We start from the raw sequence: 20,000 nt of genomic DNA, 5'->3' as shown, positions 1-20,000 counted from the left end.
TTGTCTTCTCTCTCTCTCTCTCTCTCTCTCTCTCTCTCTCTCTCTCTCTCTCTCTCTCTCTCTCTCTCCCTCCTTCTCCTCCTCCTCCTCCTGTTTCTGCTTCCATTTCATTTCTCCTTACTGTTTTCTTTCTTTCTTTCTTTCTTTCTTCTCGACGTCTCTGTGTTCTTGCCGTTGTCCTCCTGTTGTTGTTTTTTCATACACTTTCTTCCCCTTCTTCTTATTCTTCTGGTCCCTGGCCCTGCCTGTGTGATTACTCTTCTTTTTATCCCCTTCTTCTTATTCTTCTGGTCCCCCTGCCTGTATGATTGCTCTTCTTTTTATCCCCTCTTCTTTTCTTCCTCTGTCTGTCTGTCTGTCTGTCTGCCTTCCATCTCTTTCTCTCTTTCTTTCACTTATGCTGCATTTGTCCTTCTTTCCCCCCCACCAGCATTCTCTTGTGATCACCCTGCCTTGTTCTTCTCCCCCCCCCTCTCTTCTCTTTTTCTCTTTCTGTCTGTCTGTCTCCATCTCTTTCTCTCTTTCTTCTTCTTATACTGCATCCTCGTCCAATGCTTTTTGTATGGTCAAACACCATCAACAAAAGAAGAACTGTTATTATTCTGTCCCATTTCGAAACAGTCTGGTGTGATTGGAGACTGTATCTCACTCAACGCAATGGTAATGGAAACAAAAGTGCCGCTCCTGTAACAAATGCTCTGGTTGCTTTTCCTTTTCTTTTTTTCTTTTCTTTTCTTTTCTTTCTGCTGTGTTCATGTTTACACGTTTTTAGCGCTCTTTTTTTTCTTTTATCTAAAAGTAGCATGCACGTTTCTTATGCAGTGTCCACAATAACACAGGATTTCCCAAATCAGACGAGTCAATGTGAGTTATGTTTTTGAACTGAGTTTTTTTTAATAAGTTGAATAAGATAAATAAATGATTCCTCTCTTTCATCCTCCTCCTCTTTCTCTTCACCCTCTTCTTCTTCTTTCCACAGCTCAGCAACAGACGCAACCCCAGCTTCCGCCTAGCCGTGGAGTCGCGAGTGGAGGGCGAGGTGTGGACCGGAAGTGTCGTGCTGCGCAGCAGCACCGGAAGCGGAAACGGACTGCCCTCTAGCCGCGACACGTGCTTCCGGCGGGCGGTGCGGCGCCTGGCGCGCGGCTACCTGACGGAGGAGGCAGACCGACGCTTCTACGCTGAGCGCTACACCTGTTGTCCTCCTCCCCTTCTGGTGCCGCTCATTTTGGTGCTGGAGGTAGTTCTCTATCTCTCTGTCTCTGTCTCTCTCTCTGTCTCTCTGTCTGCCTCTCTGTCTCTCTCGTCACTCTCTTTGTCTCTGTATCAGAATCTCTGTATCTGTCACTCTCTGTCTCTGTCTCTCTGTCTCACTCTGTGGCTCTCTCTATTTCTGTCTCTCTCTACCTCTCTGTCTCTCTCTCTCTCTCTCTCTCTCTCTCTCTCTCTCTCTTTCATGGTGTTGACATGGCTGCGTATCATTTGTTGTTTTTATTATAGGTGTTTGCACCCCTTCATGAGGGGCAATTGGCTACACTTGAATAAGTTCTCTCTCTCTCTCTCTCTCTCTCTCTCTCTCTCTCTCTCCTCTCTCTCTCTCTCTCCCTCTCTCTCTCTCCCTCTCTCTCTCTCTCTCTCTCTCTCTCTCTCTCTCTCTCTCAATGGCGTCAAGGTGTACTGACGTGTGTTGTGGTGCTGTGTGATGATTATGAAAAATAACTGTGTCCATGAATTACATCAAGACAATTAACTGGTATGTTGATAAATTTAATCATTTCTTTCATATTCGACCATTTTTCTACAATGTGATTTTAGTTATTTTGTCGATGTTCGTGGATACAATGCGCACATCGTGAAGTACGCGAGAGACGCTCAGCGCCAGCCAACAGCATGGGCTGATCAGTAACCAGCCGACTGCCGCAACTGGGTTCAGTTGCCGTCATGGGTCCAGTCACTACCTGATCCATGATCAGGGGGAAACAGAACAACGAACTTCACTTTGAACACATATCAGACACACTTGACCCCATCCAAAAAACATTCGTCACCACAACACTATATAGTTATGCCATGTTGGCGTTATTGTTTATTCCGCCGTTATGTGGGAACCTCTGCACCGAAGGAGTCTCTCAGTGTGTGCATGGAGTGACTACACAAGTAGCCATGTGTTATGTACTAAAATGTTGCCCGACATTGACCTGCTCGACATTGCCACCAGGTCTCTTCCAGTCAACTCTGGAACTAAGACTGAAAGCACGGCCCAGCAGAAAATTACTGAAGATACATATATATTACACTACAAACAGAATACTTGTGCAAGGCCGAGCGTGCAGGGAGTGGGTGGAATGCGAGTTCGACAAGTTACGCTCCATAGTTCACACACTGGCTGCCAGTCACCCTTCACCTCTACCAAAGGCGGACAGCACGGCATCAGTGTGTGCGGCCAGCCAACAGCGAAAAGACGTTACCACTGCCGCAGCCCCAGTTACGCCAACCACACAGCTGGATGCTGAGGTAACGTGTGTTTACCCAGCCTTTCTCCTCGCCCTCACCACACAGACCGGAAACACCCCACCCCGCAGCGATCCAGCCCTGCAGCCACAAGACTCTTCACCCCCTCCAGCTACTCATCCCCCCCGTCTCCATGACAACTGAGGAGAACATAACACATCCGACAGTGGAAACACCAGACGCAGATTGTTCCCCACCCTCTCCAGTTATCCACATCACCGGATTGTTCCCCACCCTCTCCAGTTATCCACATCACCGGATTGTTCCCCTCCCTCTCCAGTTATCCACATCACCGGATTGTTCCCCTCCCTCTCCAGTTACCCACACATCACCGGATTGTTCCCCTCCCTCTCCAGTTATCCACATCACCGGATTGTTCCCCTCCCTCTCCAGGTATCCACATCACCGGATTGTTCCCCTCCCTCTCCAGTTATCCACATCACCGGATTGTTCCCCACCCTCTCCAGTTATCCACATCACCGGATTGTTCCCCACCCTCTCCAGTTATCCACATCACCGGATTGTTCCCCTCCCTCTCCAGTTATCCACATCACCGAATCTACTTCCTTCAGCCCCCCTCACGGAGAAGACAATGCTCCCTGCACCCCCAACACTGACAACAGCGGACCAGACGAGCCCAACATTCATCTAGCAGACAACCGATGTTCCACCACAACTACAGATGATTCCAACACTTCCACAACAGGTGACTCTAACACGTCCATGACAAGAGACTCTCAGCCTGTTACAAGTGACGAACCTGACACCAACTATACACATGACTCCAGCAATGCTTCAGACACACCCACAGACAGCAGCTGTTGTCATGGTGACTGTGTTTCCATGTCACACTTCAACACAGTTACATAAGCTCTTCAGTCAGAAGTCTCTGCTCTCCGAGCTTCACTTCAACAACTGAGACAAACATTCAACATTGAGATAGATGCACTTAACACGAAACAGAATCACTACATGTGTTCAAACAAACATTCAACATTGAGATAGATGCACTCAACACGAAACAGAATCACTACATGTGTTCAAGCAAACATTCAACATTGAGATAGATGCACTTAACACGAAACAGAATCACTACATGTGTTCAAGCAAACATTCAACATTGAGATAGATGCACTTAACACGAAACAGAATCACTACATGTGTTCAAACAAACATTCAACATTGAGATAGATGCACTCAACACGAAACAGAATCACTACAGTTGTTCAAACAAACATTCAACATTGAGATAGATGCACTCAACACGAAACAGAATCACTACATGAGTTCAAACAAACATTCAACATTGAGATAGATGCACTCAACACGAAACAGAGTCACTGCATGAGTTCAAACAAACAAACATTCAACATTGAGATAGATGCACTCAACACGAAACAGAATCACTACATGAGTTCAAACAAACAAACATTCAACATTGAGATAGATGCACTCAACACGAAACAGAATCACTACATGAGTTCAAATAAACAAACATTCAACACTGAGATAGATGCACTCAACACGAAACAGAATCACTACATGTGTTCAAACAAACAAACATTCAACATTGAGATAGATGCACTCAACACGAAACAGAGTCACTGCATGAGTTCAAACAAACAAACATTCAACATTGAGATAGATGCACTTAACACGAAACAGAATCACTACATGTGTTCAAACAAACATTCAACATTGAGATAGATGCACTTAACACGAAACAGAATCACTACATGTGTTCAAACAAACATTCAACATTGAGATAGATGCACTTAACACGAAACAGAATCACTACATGTGTTCAAACAAACATTCAACATTGAGATAGATGCACTTAACACGAAACAGAATCACTACATGTGTTCAAACAAACATTCAACATTGAGATAGATGCACTTAACACAAAACAGAGTCACTACATGAGTTCAAACAAACAGCCAACATCTGCATCCAGTAACAAAGACCAAGCTCCAAACACAAGACGGACACGACTTACACAGACGCCCACTGACCACTCCACAAACCCATCCCCACAAAATTCTACCCCACCCTCTCCACTCCCAACATTTTTTTTGTATTTTGTATTTTGTATTTCTTTTTATCACAACAGATTTCTCTGTGTGAAATTCGGGCTGTTCTCCCCAGGGAGAGCGCGTCGCTATATTACAGCGCCACCCATTTTTTTTGTATTTTTCCTGCGTGCAGTTTTATTTGTTTTTCCTATTGACGTGGATTTTTCTACAGAATTTTGCCAGGAATAACCCTTTTGTTGCCGTGGGTTCTTTTACGTGCGCTAAGTGCGTGCTGCACACGGGACCTCGGTTTATCGTCTCATCTGAATGACTAGCGTCAAGACCACCACTCAAGGTCTAGTGGAGGGGAAGAAAATATCGGCGGCTGAGCCGTGATTCGAACCAGCGCGCTCAGATTCTCTCGCTTCCTAGGCAGACGCGTTACCTCTAGGCCATCACTCCACTGAATCCCACACCAGAGAATCCCCAACGTATCAGTCCCCGGTCAGTACAACCAGCTGACAACAAAACCCCTCTCCCTAAACACCCTTTCCACCAAGTCTATGTCGCCAAGGATACAACAACAATCCTGTTTGGTGACTCAACACTAAGAAGTGTGGATCTGCGCCGCTCTACCCCGCCCAGTGGTAAGCCCCAGAAAGTCTGTGCTCAAGACCTAACGGTCTCTGGCCTGACACAGTGGCTCACTGAGCAAACCCCCCTGCCCCAGCTCACGTGAAGCAGGCAACGTTTCACGTTGGTATTGCTGTTTGCTGTGAGTCTTCCACAACAGAAGCCAGTATCTCCAGACAGCAGTGGGGAGCCCTCATCACACAGTGCCAACGTGTGTTCCCCAGGGCAGCAGTTCAGGCCTCCTCCATCATCCCTGCTAAGGGGCGGAGTCCCCTGAACGCCATCATCCACCCCAGCAACGCCCATCTCCGTGAGGCCTGCAGAGACATGGGGGTGACATACGTCGACCACTGTGCCACCTTCACAACTCAAAGTGGTGCGCCAAGAATGGCGCTCTATTCAAGTGCCTATATACCCAGCAAAAAAGGTACAGCGCGCATGGCCGAAAATCTGTACCCTTCAAAAATCCAACTTCGACCAGATCCCACTTCACCTCACCCTATGATGAACCATCGCCCCTCAAAACGGCCCCCCTCCTGCCGACCCCTCCCCACCCACCACGCTCCACACAGTCTGCCCTTGCGCCCAAATGATTCAATGAACAAACGACGAGTTAACGAACACAACCTCCCCTCCCCCCATGAACCAGACGGAGTTTCCAGATTTACCAAAACACAGGCTAACACATACAACTTTATCTCCCCACCCACAACATAATACCCTCTCCCACCCCATTTCTCCCCACCACACTTTCAGTCCATCCTCCTCCTCCCCCGCTCCTGTTCTGCTCATCAGGCGTGACGACACACGGCATGCTCACTTGGCCCCACCACCGGTGACCCCTTTCCTCTGCTGAACCCGTCACCCAGCCAGCAAGGAGGCAGCGCAGCGTGCCCTGGTTTCTGCCCCACCACTGTCCGCCGCCTCCTGCCTGCACTGTCAGGGAGTTTCAGTTTCAGTAGCTCAAGGAGGCGTCACTGCGTTCGGACAAATCCATATACGCTACACCACATCTGCCAAGCAGATGCCTGACCAGCAGCGTAACCCAGGGAACAACACACACACACACACACACACACACACACACACACACTGTCAGGGAACAACAACAAAGTGTTCCTGCTGGGCAGTACGGTTCTGTGTGTGGACCTGTGGCTCCACCACCACCACCGCTGTATTCTCCACACCCTCTCAGAAGTGGCCCACCCTTTCCGTGGTATAACTGGCCGTGATTTATGTATCCACCTCCCCAGCATCTCTTTCAGTTCTGAAAATGTCAGTGTGTGAATAAATCATGTGTACCTATATTGTTTTACGCTATCGTACTAAAGTATAAAATACAAATAAAATACAAGTGCACACATCTGTTACACAGAAGAAAAAATGTGTGTGTGTGTGTGTGTGTGTGTGTGTGTGTGTGTGTGTGTGTGTGTGTGCTACAAAGACATTTGATAACTAGTCCACTTGTCACTTTTTTATTATTAAATTTTGATTATATATATATATATATATATATATATATATGTGTGTGTGTGTGTGTGTGTGTGTGTGTGACCCTTGTGTTGACAGTCCTATTGGTTATTAGTCCTGCTGGTTATTGATATTGGTACTCAGTGAAAAACTGTGACTTTGAACGCGTTAACCCTGACGTGAACTGGTGTTTTCGTTAAACATCTCCGAACCTTCTGTTGTCCGTGTTAGTGTCAACACTGAACAACTTCGTGTCTTCAAATAGTATCAGTTGCGTTTCCAGTGCTTGATTTAATTTTTCTGTTCGGATATTATCTGTTTCCTATTAATTTTTCTTTTCTTTTTCTTTCTTCTTCTTCTTCTTCTTCTTCTTCTTCTTCTTATTATTATTATTATTATTATTATTATTCAGTATTATCATTACTTTGCAGATGTAATCCTGCTTGTGTCTACATATTGTGGCTAGTAATTGGTGTTTGTTTATGCCGTTAGTTCTTCTACAAATAGTTGTGCTATGCTGTGGTCCTCCCAAGGTTTCTCTCTGCGGATTATTAACTATCGTGTTGTTTCCTGACTGTGGTGAACGCTGTTCTGTGGAGTGCAGCAATGCTGTCTTGATTACAGCCACTGTGTGGAAAACAGTTTCTGCAGATTCTTATCTTCGAACTTCTCGCCTTCACTAAGCGGCGTTGGCGGCACTGCCGTGTGTGAAGTTTCTGCCACAGCCTGCCCAGTGCAAATACAACACACACTGACTGACTAATTTGACATTTGCTGTGTATTATATGCTATACTACTTGTTTGTATTTCTTTACTCTCAGGCAACAGCTGAAATCAGACATTTGCTGTGTGTTATATGTTAGATTTGGAAGAGCAGAGAGATCAGCTTTCCAACAAAGATCAAACTGTACCGATCCCTGGTGCTATCCATACTGCTGTATGGATGTGAAAGTTGGACTTTAACAGCAGAGACTACTAGGAAAGTCCAGACGTTTGAGACAAAATGCTTCAGACGACTGCTTGGAATCTCATGGAAGGACAGAAAGACCAATGACTTTGTCAAGAGCCAAATAACTATGCTAGTGGGTCCACTGGAACCACTCTTAGCAGTGGGCAAAAGGAGGAAGCTGTCATGGTTCGGGCATGTGACACGCCACAATTCACTGCAAAAGACAGTTCTACAGGGAACGCTAGAGGGTGGTAGGCGAAGAGGGCGGCAAGCCAAATGCTGGATGGACAACATCAAGGAATGGACCAATATGGATAGCGCTACGCTGATACGACAGGCAGAAGATAGAACCGGATGGCGTCGTCTGACTACGGAATCGTCCCTCATGTCTCCTCTACGCCCTTCCCGGGCAGGAGAATGAATGGAATGGATATGTTATACTGCTTGTTTGTATTTCTTTACTCTCAGGCAACAGCTGAAATCAGACATTTGCTGTGTGTTATATGTTATACTACTTGTTTGTATTTCTTTACTCTCAGGCAACAGCTGAAATCAGACATTTGCTGTGTATTATATGTTATACTACTTGTTTGTATTTCTTTACTCTCAGGCAACAGCTGAAATCAGACATTTCCTCAGCATACCCTCATTTTGAACGAGCATCTCCACTTTCTTTTTTTACAGTTTGTTTTTCTTTCAAACATATCGTTCTGTTAATACTCCTGATTATATATTGTCATCTTACAGCCCATTATACTATGACAACTACTGCGAAACAGTCTGATGGGATCAGGAATGATAAAGGGTTACGGCTTGGTCACTTGAATGTTTATCACTTATACAATAAGCTTCATGATATATGCATGCTACTAAATGATTATCCTCCTATTGAAAAACTCGGGCTCAGCGAAACGCGCCTTGATTCCCGTTTCACAGACGAGGCCTTATCCATACCTAACTATAACTTCATACGACGTGATGCAAATCACTCTGGTGAAACAGGACTAGGAATATATATTCATAAAAATATTTCACCCTTTTCAACGAGACGACATGACTTGGAAACCAACAATGTGGAATGCATGTGGTCACAGGTCAAACCTTCCAAGTCCACCCTCTCCTCGTAGGATTTCTATATAGAAATCATTCAGCTAAGTTTCCTTGCTATGATGACTTTGTACAAATGATGGGCAATGTTTATAAACGTAAACAAAATGTCATTCTGCTAGAAGATTTCAACGTTAATCTATTCAAACCACAACCTGCATGGGAATCAACTACTACTCTCTTTGGATTGCATCAACTCATTCACAATGCAACCAGAATCACGAAAACGTCATTCACACTACTCGACCATATTTACACAAATAACAAAGATCTGGTATGCGATATCACAGTGTCCAACAAAAGCATCAGTGACCATTGCCCCGTTCTCTGTACATGGTCTTGTAAATTTCCTCGGAAACAAAACAAGGGTCACACAACGATCCAATATCGATCTTTCAAAAATTTCAGTTCCGCTGCATTTTTTCTTGATTTGAGGTTGGCACCCTTTCAAAAAGTATTCATGACTGCGGATCCAGCGCAAGCATTAACAGTATGGTATGAAACCTTTCTTGCAGTCGTTGACAGACATGCTCCTCTTCGGACGAGGAGAGTAAAACACAAAACACTTCCGAACTGGTTGACGAAAGATCTTATCAAATCTATGGCACTTAGAGATGCGTTAGATACTGCTGGGAAAGAGACTGAATACAAAAAGCAAAGAAATAAAGTGAAAGATTTAGTTAAACAAACGAAGTCAGATCATTTTGAAAAAACTTATCAGCAATAACAGAGACACGGCAACATTATGGCGTGTTGTTAATTAAATTACCGATAATCATAAAAAGAAGACAAATGCTGTCGCCACTGTGTGGCCAACGGATACTCTCAACGACCATTTTTTAAACATTGCTAAATCAGCACAAACATTTGCAAACTACCTTCCTTCAGAATGTTACATAACTCCTCCGTCGCTACAAACATTTTGTCAAGAGCGTCTTAAATCCAGTACCTCATTCGCTCTCCCTCCACTTGCTGTTCATGAAGTTGGTTCCTTAATCTCAAATCTAAAGAATACGAAAGCAATGGGTCCAGACAAGTTAAATGCATCTGTTCTCAAGCTTGCTCTACCCTACATAGTAGACTCCCTTACATACATTTACAATTTGTGCATCGAACAGAACAACGTTCCCTCTGCGCTAAAATCAGCAAAAGTAATTCCACTGTCAGAGTCAAACGATATCACAGATCTCAACAACTTAAGACCGATATCCCTACTATCTGTAGTGTCCAAGCCTCTCGAAAAGCACGTCCACAAGCACCTTATGAAACATATGGAGCAAAATAACCTTTTTCATCCTCTTCAGTCCGGCTTTCGGCGTTATCACTCCTGTCACACAGCATTAACCCGGCTTTGTGATACGTGGTTATCTGCAGTCAACCAAAACAAGATCACTGGAACAGTTTTTCTAGATTTAAAGAAGGCTTTCGATCTTGTTGATCACAGAATACTAAAAAAACCCAAAACAAAACAAAAAAAACAAACAAAAAAACCCTGACTGAGTATACTCAAAACAAGGCAAATATTTCCTTCTTCCGGTCTTACCTGGAAAACAGAACACAGCGTGTTTACTTAGACGGCTCGTATTCTTCTGAAGGTCATGTAGATCGTGGTGTTCCGCAAGGCTCTGTTCTTGGACCCCTAAACTTTTGCATCTATATTAACGACTTGCCGATGCATATATCACCTAGCAATGTCATCTGCGATCTGTTCGCTGATGACAGTTCCCTTCATTGTAGTGACACCGGCACTGATCTTGTAGAATCATCTATACAACAGGGAATAAATGACATTTCAGACTGGTGTTATCAAAACCACATGGAACTTAACCCACACAAAACAAAAAGTATGGCATTGACATCCAGACAGAAACACCAACGTAAACCTCTCATTTTAAAGCTCGGTGTAAACAAGAACTCAATTGAACAAGTTTGTGAGCACCGCGTTCTTGGGGTAATTATTGAAAAAGAATTGAACTGGCAAGCTCATATCAACCATGTATGCAAACAATTAGCCCGCAATTTGTTCTTACTCAATAAACTTAGATATTACGTCGATACTCCAACCAGAAAATTATTCTTCGGGGCACACTGTCTCTCTCGTGTCAATTATGCATCTACAGTCTGGAGCAATGCCAGTCACAACCAGCTAAAAAAAAAAGTTAACTCATTGCACAGACGAGCAGCTAAACTTATTTTACCAGACCACTCCCTATCAACAGATGAAAAATTAACAAAGCTGGAAATATTACCACTATACAAGCAATTCGACTACAATAAAATGGTCCTCGTGTTCAAAGTACACAAAAACATGTCACCACCATACCTCAGTGACCTTGTTCAACGGGCATCAGAGCGTTACGATTCAGATAATTATATTCTGCCTCGTGTGCGCATCGATTTGTACAAATCTAGCTCTGCATTTTTTGGACCATCTGTTTGGAACTTTCTTCCTTCGTTCATTGCGATTCATTACGTTCCTTCAAATCAAGCATACGAGAACTTCTGCTCCACAAACAATAGGCCCACAAAGTTTGTTTGTTTTTGGTGTGTGTGTGTTTTTTTTTTTGTTTTGTTTGTTTGTTTGTTTGTTTTGTTTTTTAGCCAGCTAAAAAGACAAAAATCATGCTTTTTTCGTGAAATTTGTATCTATACCTGCATGCAGTGTGTGTGTGTGTGTGTGTGTGTGTGTGTGTGTGTGTGTGTAAGTATGTTGGGTGGAGAGAGTGTGTGCATGTGTATGGATATGAATGTGTGAATGCGTTCGTTTTATTACTTTTTACGATGTTAATGATGATGATAGTGATCATTCTTCGTTGTAGTAGCAGTAGATGTAGCAGTGTTAACCAAATTATTATTGTTGTGTCGTTATCGTTAATGTTGTCATTGTTCACAAGGACAGATTGGAAGACTGGGCGATGCCTAAAATCTTTATCCTTGAGTAATAAAGTTTTTGATTCTTGAATCTCTCTCTCTCTCTCTCTCTCTCTCTCTCTCTCACACACACACACACACACACACACACACACACACACACACACACACACACACACACACACACACACACACACACACACACACACACACACACACACACACAGAGGCACAGCTGGAGGCCGTCTGTCGAAATGGGGAGCTGGATTACCGTTCGTAAGGTTTGCATTCTGTACTCGTATGGCAGTTCTCCGTGGCAACAGATTCAGTCTATAACCCGCATCTCGTGACCAACGTGTCTCAACAGTATATAAACCTGAGGTCAATACCAGCATCAAGCCACCGTAATTATAGTATCATGTGTATCTGCGAGTTCCCATCTTATTTTGTTTCTTGCTCGGTGGTTAATCCCATCTGTGTTTGTTCTTTATTCTTTCTCTTTTTTTTCTTTTTTTTTTTTGTGTGTGAGTGTGTTTTTCACGTGTGATAAATGAGAGAGCAAGTAAAAAAAAAAAAAAAAGATTTTTTTTAAAGCCATTTTCCAGGCAGAATACTTTCTTTTTATATATAATTCTAAATAATAATTGTGTCCCGCTGCTTGAAATCGTTGGAACAGAGTAACCTACTGTTTTTGATCAAATCAACTAATAAGATATCTCTTCTACTAAAATGGTGAACTTAGAGAGTCGACAAGCGATGGAATATGAACAGTGTGAGGGGCAGACGAACCCTGTTATCAACATTGAGTTTTCGCCGAAAAAGTCACCACTGCCGCTGTCGTATTTGGATAGATATAGTCTGTGGCCACCGCCCATGGGTGTTGTCCTCCTGTCTTGGGCACAGGTAATTCGTGTTGGGGGGCTGGGGGGGGGGGGGGGGGGAGAGGTAGGAATCGCTCCATGCTGCAAGTCAAGGCCTGACTTTAGCGCGTTGCGTGGTTACGCTGGTGGTCAGGCATCTGCTTAGCAGATGTGGTGTTACGCATATATATATATATATATATATATATATATATTTGTATTTCTCTTTTTATCACAACAGATTTCTCTGTGTGAAATTCGGGCTGCTCTCCCCAGGGAGAACGCGTCACTACACTACAACGCCACTCTTTTTTTTTTTTTGTAATTTTTCCTGCGTGCAGTTTTATTTGTTTTTCCTATCGAAGTGGATTTTTCTACAGAATTTTGCCAGGAACAACCCCCCCCCCCCTTTTTTTTTTACCGTGGGTTCTTTTACGTGCGCTAAGTGCATGCTGCACACGGGACCTCGGTTTATCGTCTCATCCGAATGAATAGCGTCCAGACCACCACTCAAGATCTTGTGGAGGGGGAGAAAATATCGGCGGCTGAGACGTGATTCGAACCAGTGCGCTCAGATTCTCTCGCTTTCTAGGCGGACGCGTTACCACTCTCTTGTATGACTCTTGTATGACTCTTGGCACAACAGATTTCTATGTGCGAAATTCGGTTTGCTCCCCCCAGAGAGAGAGAGAGAGAGAAAGAGAGCGTGTGGCTACAGTGAAAGCGCCACCCTTTTTGTACTTTTTCTACCTGCAAGTGCTAGTTGATTTTTTTTCTATAGAATTTTGCAGGGAACAACCTCTTTTTTTTCCCTTTTTTCTTCTTTTTTTCCTCTTTTTTTTGTTTTGCGTTGGGTTATTTTACGTGCGCTAAGTGCACGCTGCATACGGGACCTCGATTTATCGTCTCATCCGAATGACTGGCGTCCAGAACACCGCTCAAGGTCTTGTGGAGGGGGAGGAAAATACTAGCGAGTGTTGGGAGTCGAACCATCGCACTCAGATTCTCTCACTTCCTTGGTGGACGCGTTTCGTCAAGGCCATCACTCCTTCTCCCTGCTTCCTCTTCCCTTCTTTTTTTTTTTTTTTTTTTTTTTTTTTTTCAAATTGTCCCACCCTACTTTCTTCGCCCTACCTCCTTTTATATTATTTGTTATCTTCTATTGTTTAATTTTTTTTTTTTTAAATGCGCCTCTGTGTATGAAAGTGTGTGTGTGTGTGTGTGTGTGTGTGTGTGTGTGTGTGTGTGTGTGTGTGTGTGTGTGTGTGTGTGTGTGTGTGTGTGTGTGTGTGTGTGTGTGTGTGTGTGTGTGTGTGTGTGTGTGTGTGTGTGTGTGTGTGTGTGTGTGTGTGTGTGTGCGTGTGTGTGTTTGGAGGAGTGGGGTGGGTGGGTCAGAACCGATTGACTCAGTTCTTTTTATTCCTTTCGTCCTTCTGTCTTTCCTTCCTTCCTTCCTTCCTTCCTCTATTTCTTTCTCCTTTCATTCAGTCCTTTATTTTCTTCTATTTTTCCCCCGTTCATTTCTTTCGTTTTTGTTCCCTTTCTTCTTCTATTTTTTTCTATTTCTTTCCTTTCTTTCATCTTCCTTCCTTCCTTCCTTCCTTCCTCACCTTTCTCTGTTGATTTCCTCCTTCCTTCCTTCTTCACCTCCTTTCTCTGTTGATTTCTTCCTCCCTTCCTTCCTTTCTTCTTTCCTCACCTCCTTTCTCAGTTGATTCCTTCCTTCCTTCCTTCCTTCCTTCTTCACCTTCTTTCTCAGTTGATTTCATCCTCCCTTCCTTCTTTCTTTCCTTCCTCACCTGCTTTCTCTGTTGATTTCTTCCTCCCTTCCTTCCTTCCTCACCTTCTTTCTCTGTTGATTTCTTCCTCCCTCCATCCCTCCCTCCCTTCCTTCCTTCCTTCCTTCCTTCCTCACCTCCTTTCTCTATTGATTTCCTTCCTTCCTTCCTTCCTTCCTTCCTTCCTTCCTCACCTCCTTTGTTGATTTCTTCCTTCCTTCTTTCCCTCCTTCCTTCCTTCTTCCTTCCTTTCTCTGTTGATTTCTTCCTCCCTCCCTCCCTTCCTCCCTCCCTTCCTTCCTTCCTCACCTCCTTTCTCTGTTGATTGTTTCGTTCCCCCGTTCCCTCGTTCCTTCTTTCTTTCCATTCCTCCTTTTCTTCCTGCCTTTCTTCCGTTCCTCCTTCATTTACTTGTGTTATGTTCAGAAGAACAATCACTGTGCGTCGTTTCGGGGGAGGGTGGAACCTGCCTCATGTCCGAACGTCAACTTTCCTTTTGGTTTCTTCTTCTTCTTCTCTTTTTTTTTTCTTCCTCCAATAATTAAAGTTGATCTAATTGCATGTTTCTCGACGTATATGTATCATACTAAGATGATTTCGATGATTATCTCACATACAGATTCCACACACTCACATCAGAGCAAACTAAATCACAGACAACTGAAAACACATGTATAATTTTAAAATATTCACTGAAATTGTCCATGAAAACTGAATATTCAGACAAAGAACTTAGTGTATTCGGAAGAATACTACTTTGAATACATTTAGATGTATTTACATGTATTAATCGAAAACTTGACATGTTATATAGAAAGAAAAAAAAACAACGAAAGAAAACAGAAGGGAAAAAAGGTTTTTGGGTTTTTTGGCCAATGAAGACGGCGTGCGAAAGCACCACAAAAAAAAAAAAAAAAAAAAAAAAACATTCTGGTGCTCCATGACCTGCATGCAACTGAGGCCACAAAAAAACAAAAAAAAAAAAAAAAAACAAAAAACATGTGTTATGTTTCAATGCTTGCCACTCCAAGTCGGGTGCATGCCTGAAAGAAATGTCTTACCTTTCCTTGAACAGGTGGGGTGCTTTGTGTACTACTGCATGGAGGCAGGGTGGCTGGCAGTCAACGGGCCCGTACCCATGCACTCCATCTTCATCTACCGGCCCGACAGGCGGGTGGAGCTGTGGCGCTTCGTTCTCTACATGCTGCTCCACGCCGGGTGGGTGGGTGGGTGGGTGGAAGTGGTGGTGGTGGCGTCCATCGTAGCCTACCATCTATCCAATTTTAGCAACGTAAATTCTTGGAACTAAATGCACGGTAAATTTCGTGTCTTTTGCAATGGAGGCATGAAGTATAACAAAAAATAACAATGATCTGACCTTTTGTCATCCACTCTGAGTAGGTAAAATGTGGTGTAAATTGTCCGAAAAGTCACCGTCATAACCCCTTACTAACCTGATAACGACATCATACGTTTTCCTGCAACTGCAATTTTGGCGGCTGTACAGCAAAGCGTGCATGTCGTTATCAGGTTAGTATGGGGTTATAACAATTCTTCAGGCAAAGTCTCAAAAAATTTACCTACTCAGAGTGGATGACAAAGATCAAATCATTGTTATTTATGTTATACTTCATGCTTTCGTTGCAATATGCACGAAAGATACTGTGCATTTAGCTCCAGGAATTTAGGTTGCAAAAGTTGGACATTATTTATGAATAGACATTTCATGTCTTTAAAAATATAGCCGGATATGCGCATAACGGGATGCGCAGAGGGTATCAACCCGTTGCTGCAAAGTAAGGAGCTCAGTGAAACTTGTCACCCACTGATCTGTCATTGTATTCATGTGTGCTGCGCGAGCCGTGCACACGCATCCACCTACATCCCCCCCCCCACACACACACACACACAAACACACATACACACACACACACACACACACACACACACACACACACACACACACACACACACACACACACAACATAAAAGTGGTGTCGACCTTGCTGGCCGCCCAGAGAAAGGATAAACGAGAACAACAATTCGTAAATATCTGTGTAACATCAATTAATGTCATAAACTACAATAGAAATTTTAAAATCGAGCATCGATAAGGTCGCAGCATAGAAACACTCCCGTTGATCTATGTAACAGATGTGTGTGTGTGTGTGTGTGTGTGTGTGTGTGTGTGTGTGTGTGTGTGTGTGTGTGTGTGTGTGTGTGTGTGTGTGTGTGTGTGTGTGTGTGTGTGTGTGTGTGTGTGTGTGTGTGTTTGCAGCTACGTGCACCTGTTGTTTAACGTGGTGGTACAGGTGTTGGTGGGTATCCCCCTGGAGATGGTGCACGGCAGCTTCAGGGTCTTCATCATCTACATGGCTGGGGTGCTAGCAGGCAAGGCATCCCCCCCCCTCTCTCTCTCTCTCTCTTCCCTGTCTGTCTGTCTGTCTCCCTGCCTTCTCTCTGTCTGTTTGCCTCTGTCTGTCTCCCTGTTTGTCTGTCTGTCTGCTTCTCTCCCTGTCTGTCTGTTTGTCTATCTCTGGCTCTGTCACTTTTTCAGAGAAAAATACACATACACGAGACAGAGATACAGAGAGAGAGAGAGAGAGAGAGAGAGAGAGAGAGAGAGTGTGTGTGTGTGTGTGTGTGTGTGTGTGTGTGTGTGTGTGTTGTTTTGTTTTTTTAAATGTGTACGTGGTTTTTTTTTCCGGCCCTTCTAGAAACGATCACAGCAATAAACATAATAATAATAATGATAATGGTATTTATATAGCGCTGGATCTTGTGCAGAGACAAATCAAAGCGCTTTCGCACCAGTCATTCACACGCATGCATGACTCTAATACTGTAGAACCTAAAGACAAGGAAGGGCAGGCAAGGGAGGCTATTTTGGGAAGAGATGGGTTTTAAGGCCAGACTTGAAAGAGCTGAGTGTGGAGACTTGACGAAGCGAAAAAGGAAGTTCATTCCAATCGCAAGGTCCAGAAACAGAGAAAGAACGGCGGCCAACAGTCGAGTGTTTGAATCTGGGTATGCGTAAACAGAGTGGATCCGAGCCCGATCGTAGTGAGCGAGATGGAGTGTCTCTAGAGGTGAAGGCAGCCGCAGAGATAGGAAGGGGCAGTTTTGTGAATGCATCTATAACATAGAGTGCTGATCTTGTACTTTATTCGGTGTGAGACAGGGAGCCAGTGGAGATGTTGCAAAAGAGGAGTGATGTGCTCAGATCTTTTCTTTCTGAGGACGAGTCGGGCAGCAGAGTTTTGTATGCGCTGAAGGGACTGAATGGATGAAGCAGGCATACCAGACAATAGAGTTACAGTAGTCAAGGCGAGAGAGAATGAGAGAAACGACAAGTCTAGATGTTGCGTCAGTGGACAGATATTTCCGGACGGCACTGATGCGTCGCAGTTGACAGTAGCAGGACTGACATGTCTGACTGATAATTTTTTGCATGGACAGTGTATTGTCAAGGACAACACCGAGGTTCCTGACTGACGTGGAAAGAGGGATGGATGTACTGCCAAGTTTGATTGTGTCAATTGTGATGGAAGACAGTTTTTGTTTAGTTCCTATGATCATTGCTTCAGTTTTGTCCGCGTTCAATTGTAACTTATTTCGAGTCATCCAGTTTTGAATGTCCAGGAAGCAGTTGGATGTTTCTTGCAAGAGCGACAATAATTTTTCAGGGGTATCACTCTTCTGGAGTTGAGTGTCATCAGCATAAGAATGATGACTGATATTATGGCGGTTGATAATTTCAGCAAGAGGAGCAGTGTACAGTGTGAAGAGCACTGGGCCTAAAACAGATCCCTGTGGGACTCCATGTTCGATTTTAACGGGTTCAGATTGGAAATGATCAACAATGACAGACTGGAATCGATCAGTGAGATAAGATTTGAACCAGTTTAGAACAGTGCCGTTGATGCCAAATGTAAAATGAAGACGGGAAAGAAGGATTGAATGGTCTGTCGTGTCAAAGGCGGCTGACAAGTCGAGAAGAGTGAGAAGGGAAATTTTTCCTGAGTCGGACGCTATCAGTAGATTGTTCAGAATGTGGAGGAGAGTGGTTTCGGTGCTATGGTCAGCGCGATAGGCAGACTGAAATGGGTGGATGAGATTGTTGAAACAAAGGTGGTTGTTAAGCTGCTTGAGGACAGCTTTTTCAAGGAGTTTGGACATGAACGGAGGATTAGAAACTGATCGATAGTTTTTCAAAATGTTTGCGTCAAGGTTGGGCTTCTTCAGAAGAGGCCGGACGATTGCAGTTTTGAAAGTGGATGGAAACGTTCCAGGTAGAAGGGATGAGTTGACAATATTAGTGATTGTGGGGAGAAGATGTGAGACACATTGGGAAAAGACCGAGGCTGGTATAGGATCGAGCTCACAGGATTTTACTGTCATTTCTTTTAGGATTTCATGAACTTCTGTTTCAGTCAATGGATTAAAGGAATGGAGAGGTGTGCCGCTGAATTGAGGATCAGGATGAACAGGTTGGAAAGACATTTGGTCTAAGATGGTACGAATATTTTGGACTTTGTCGAAAAAGAAAGAGAAGACATTGGGGAGTTCAGATAAAGTGTAGGTAGAAGGAAGAGGAGTCCTTTTTGCAGTTCCGAGAAGATTTGACATGACAGAGTAAAGAGATTTGGTGGATGTGGCATCGAGAACGAGAAGAAAAGAAGATTGTTTTTGCTGATGAGATCATATGTTTGACTTTATTTATTTGTTTTCGGAATATTTGATTGTGGACTTGCAGTTTTGTTGATCGCCATCGTCTTTCCAGTTGGCGACGTTTGCGTTCTGCAAGTCGAATGTCTTGTGTGTACCATGGGGCGGAGGGTCTGTCAGGGAGCATGCGGGTAGTGGGGGGTGCATGTTCATCCAGCAGTTGAGAGAGGACAGTGTTGTAATGTGTGGATACGTCGGTAAGGGAAGAAATTTTGGAAAGGCGTTCAGCAGCTTGAGAAGAAAAAGTGTTCATGTTGATGGATTTCAGGTTGCGACGAGTAACAGATTTTTTGGTTCTGGTAGGTTTTGAAATATTAAGCAAGAATATAACAACAGAATGGTCGGAAGAAAGTTTGTCAGTTACAGTCACTGACGCAACCATGGCATCAGACTCACGTGCGATTAGCCAGTCCAACGTATGGCCAGATCTGTGTGTTGGTTACGTAACGAACTGAGAGAGAGAATGAGGAGGGGTCAGTTGTTTAAGTTTGGGTTCGTGACCTTGTGACTTTAACCAGGTTTCAGTAAGAAATACGATATCAAAGTTTTTTTTCAAAAATAAAATCAGAAATATAGTCAGTCTTTTGATCAGGGCAGACAGATTGAGCATTGAACAGTCAGGCATGAAAGAGATCAGAGGTAAGGAGAGAGGAATCTAATGGTGAAGCAGGTGAGTCAGGCAGACAGACAACAGAAGAAGAAGATGGTGACTGAGCAGTGGAGGACAATGGGAAGGAAGAAAAAATTCCGGGAGTTGAGACAGGTGTGGCAGGAGTAGGAAGCGGAGCAGAGGCTATAACTGGCACGGGGGACACATTGCAGTTCGGAATATTGTCATCAGAGGGGACAATGTCACGGAAAGTAAAAATGTTAGCAGGAACACGTGTGTTGAGGTTGGAAGCAGCACAAACAGTGCCGCATGAAGTGGATCTGTCAACACACACAGGTGACACATCAGGGGTACTGTCAGTAGTGCTGTTGGGGGTCCGTACGGAAACGACAGTTTTGATAGGCTTTTGTTTTCTCTTTCCTGCTTTGGCGAGTTCATCTTCGCGGCAGGCAAGCGCCAATGCCTGTT

General features: G+C 43.9%; 1 protein-coding gene across 1 annotated transcript in view; it reads left to right on the top strand.

Moving 5' to 3' along the window:
• Nucleotides 1–20,000, top strand: part of LOC143291876 (rhomboid-related protein 2-like) — an 87,495-nt gene that overhangs the window by 63,304 nt on the left and 4,191 nt on the right. The window contains exons 7-9 of the mRNA XM_076602002.1: nucleotides 980–1,240; nucleotides 15,270–15,412; nucleotides 16,473–16,585. Coding sequence (XP_076458117.1) covers nucleotides 980–1,240; nucleotides 15,270–15,412; nucleotides 16,473–16,585 — 517 coding nt within the window. The remainder of the gene's footprint in view (nucleotides 1–979; nucleotides 1,241–15,269; nucleotides 15,413–16,472; nucleotides 16,586–20,000) is intronic.

The sequence above is a fragment of the Babylonia areolata genome, chromosome 18 (assembly GCF_041734735.1).
Source record: "Babylonia areolata isolate BAREFJ2019XMU chromosome 18, ASM4173473v1, whole genome shotgun sequence".
In the NCBI taxonomy this organism is placed as follows: domain Eukaryota; kingdom Metazoa; phylum Mollusca; class Gastropoda; order Neogastropoda; family Buccinidae; genus Babylonia; species Babylonia areolata.
The sequence above is the reverse complement of the archived record's forward strand: the minus strand, read 5'-3'. Positions and strand labels throughout refer to the sequence as shown.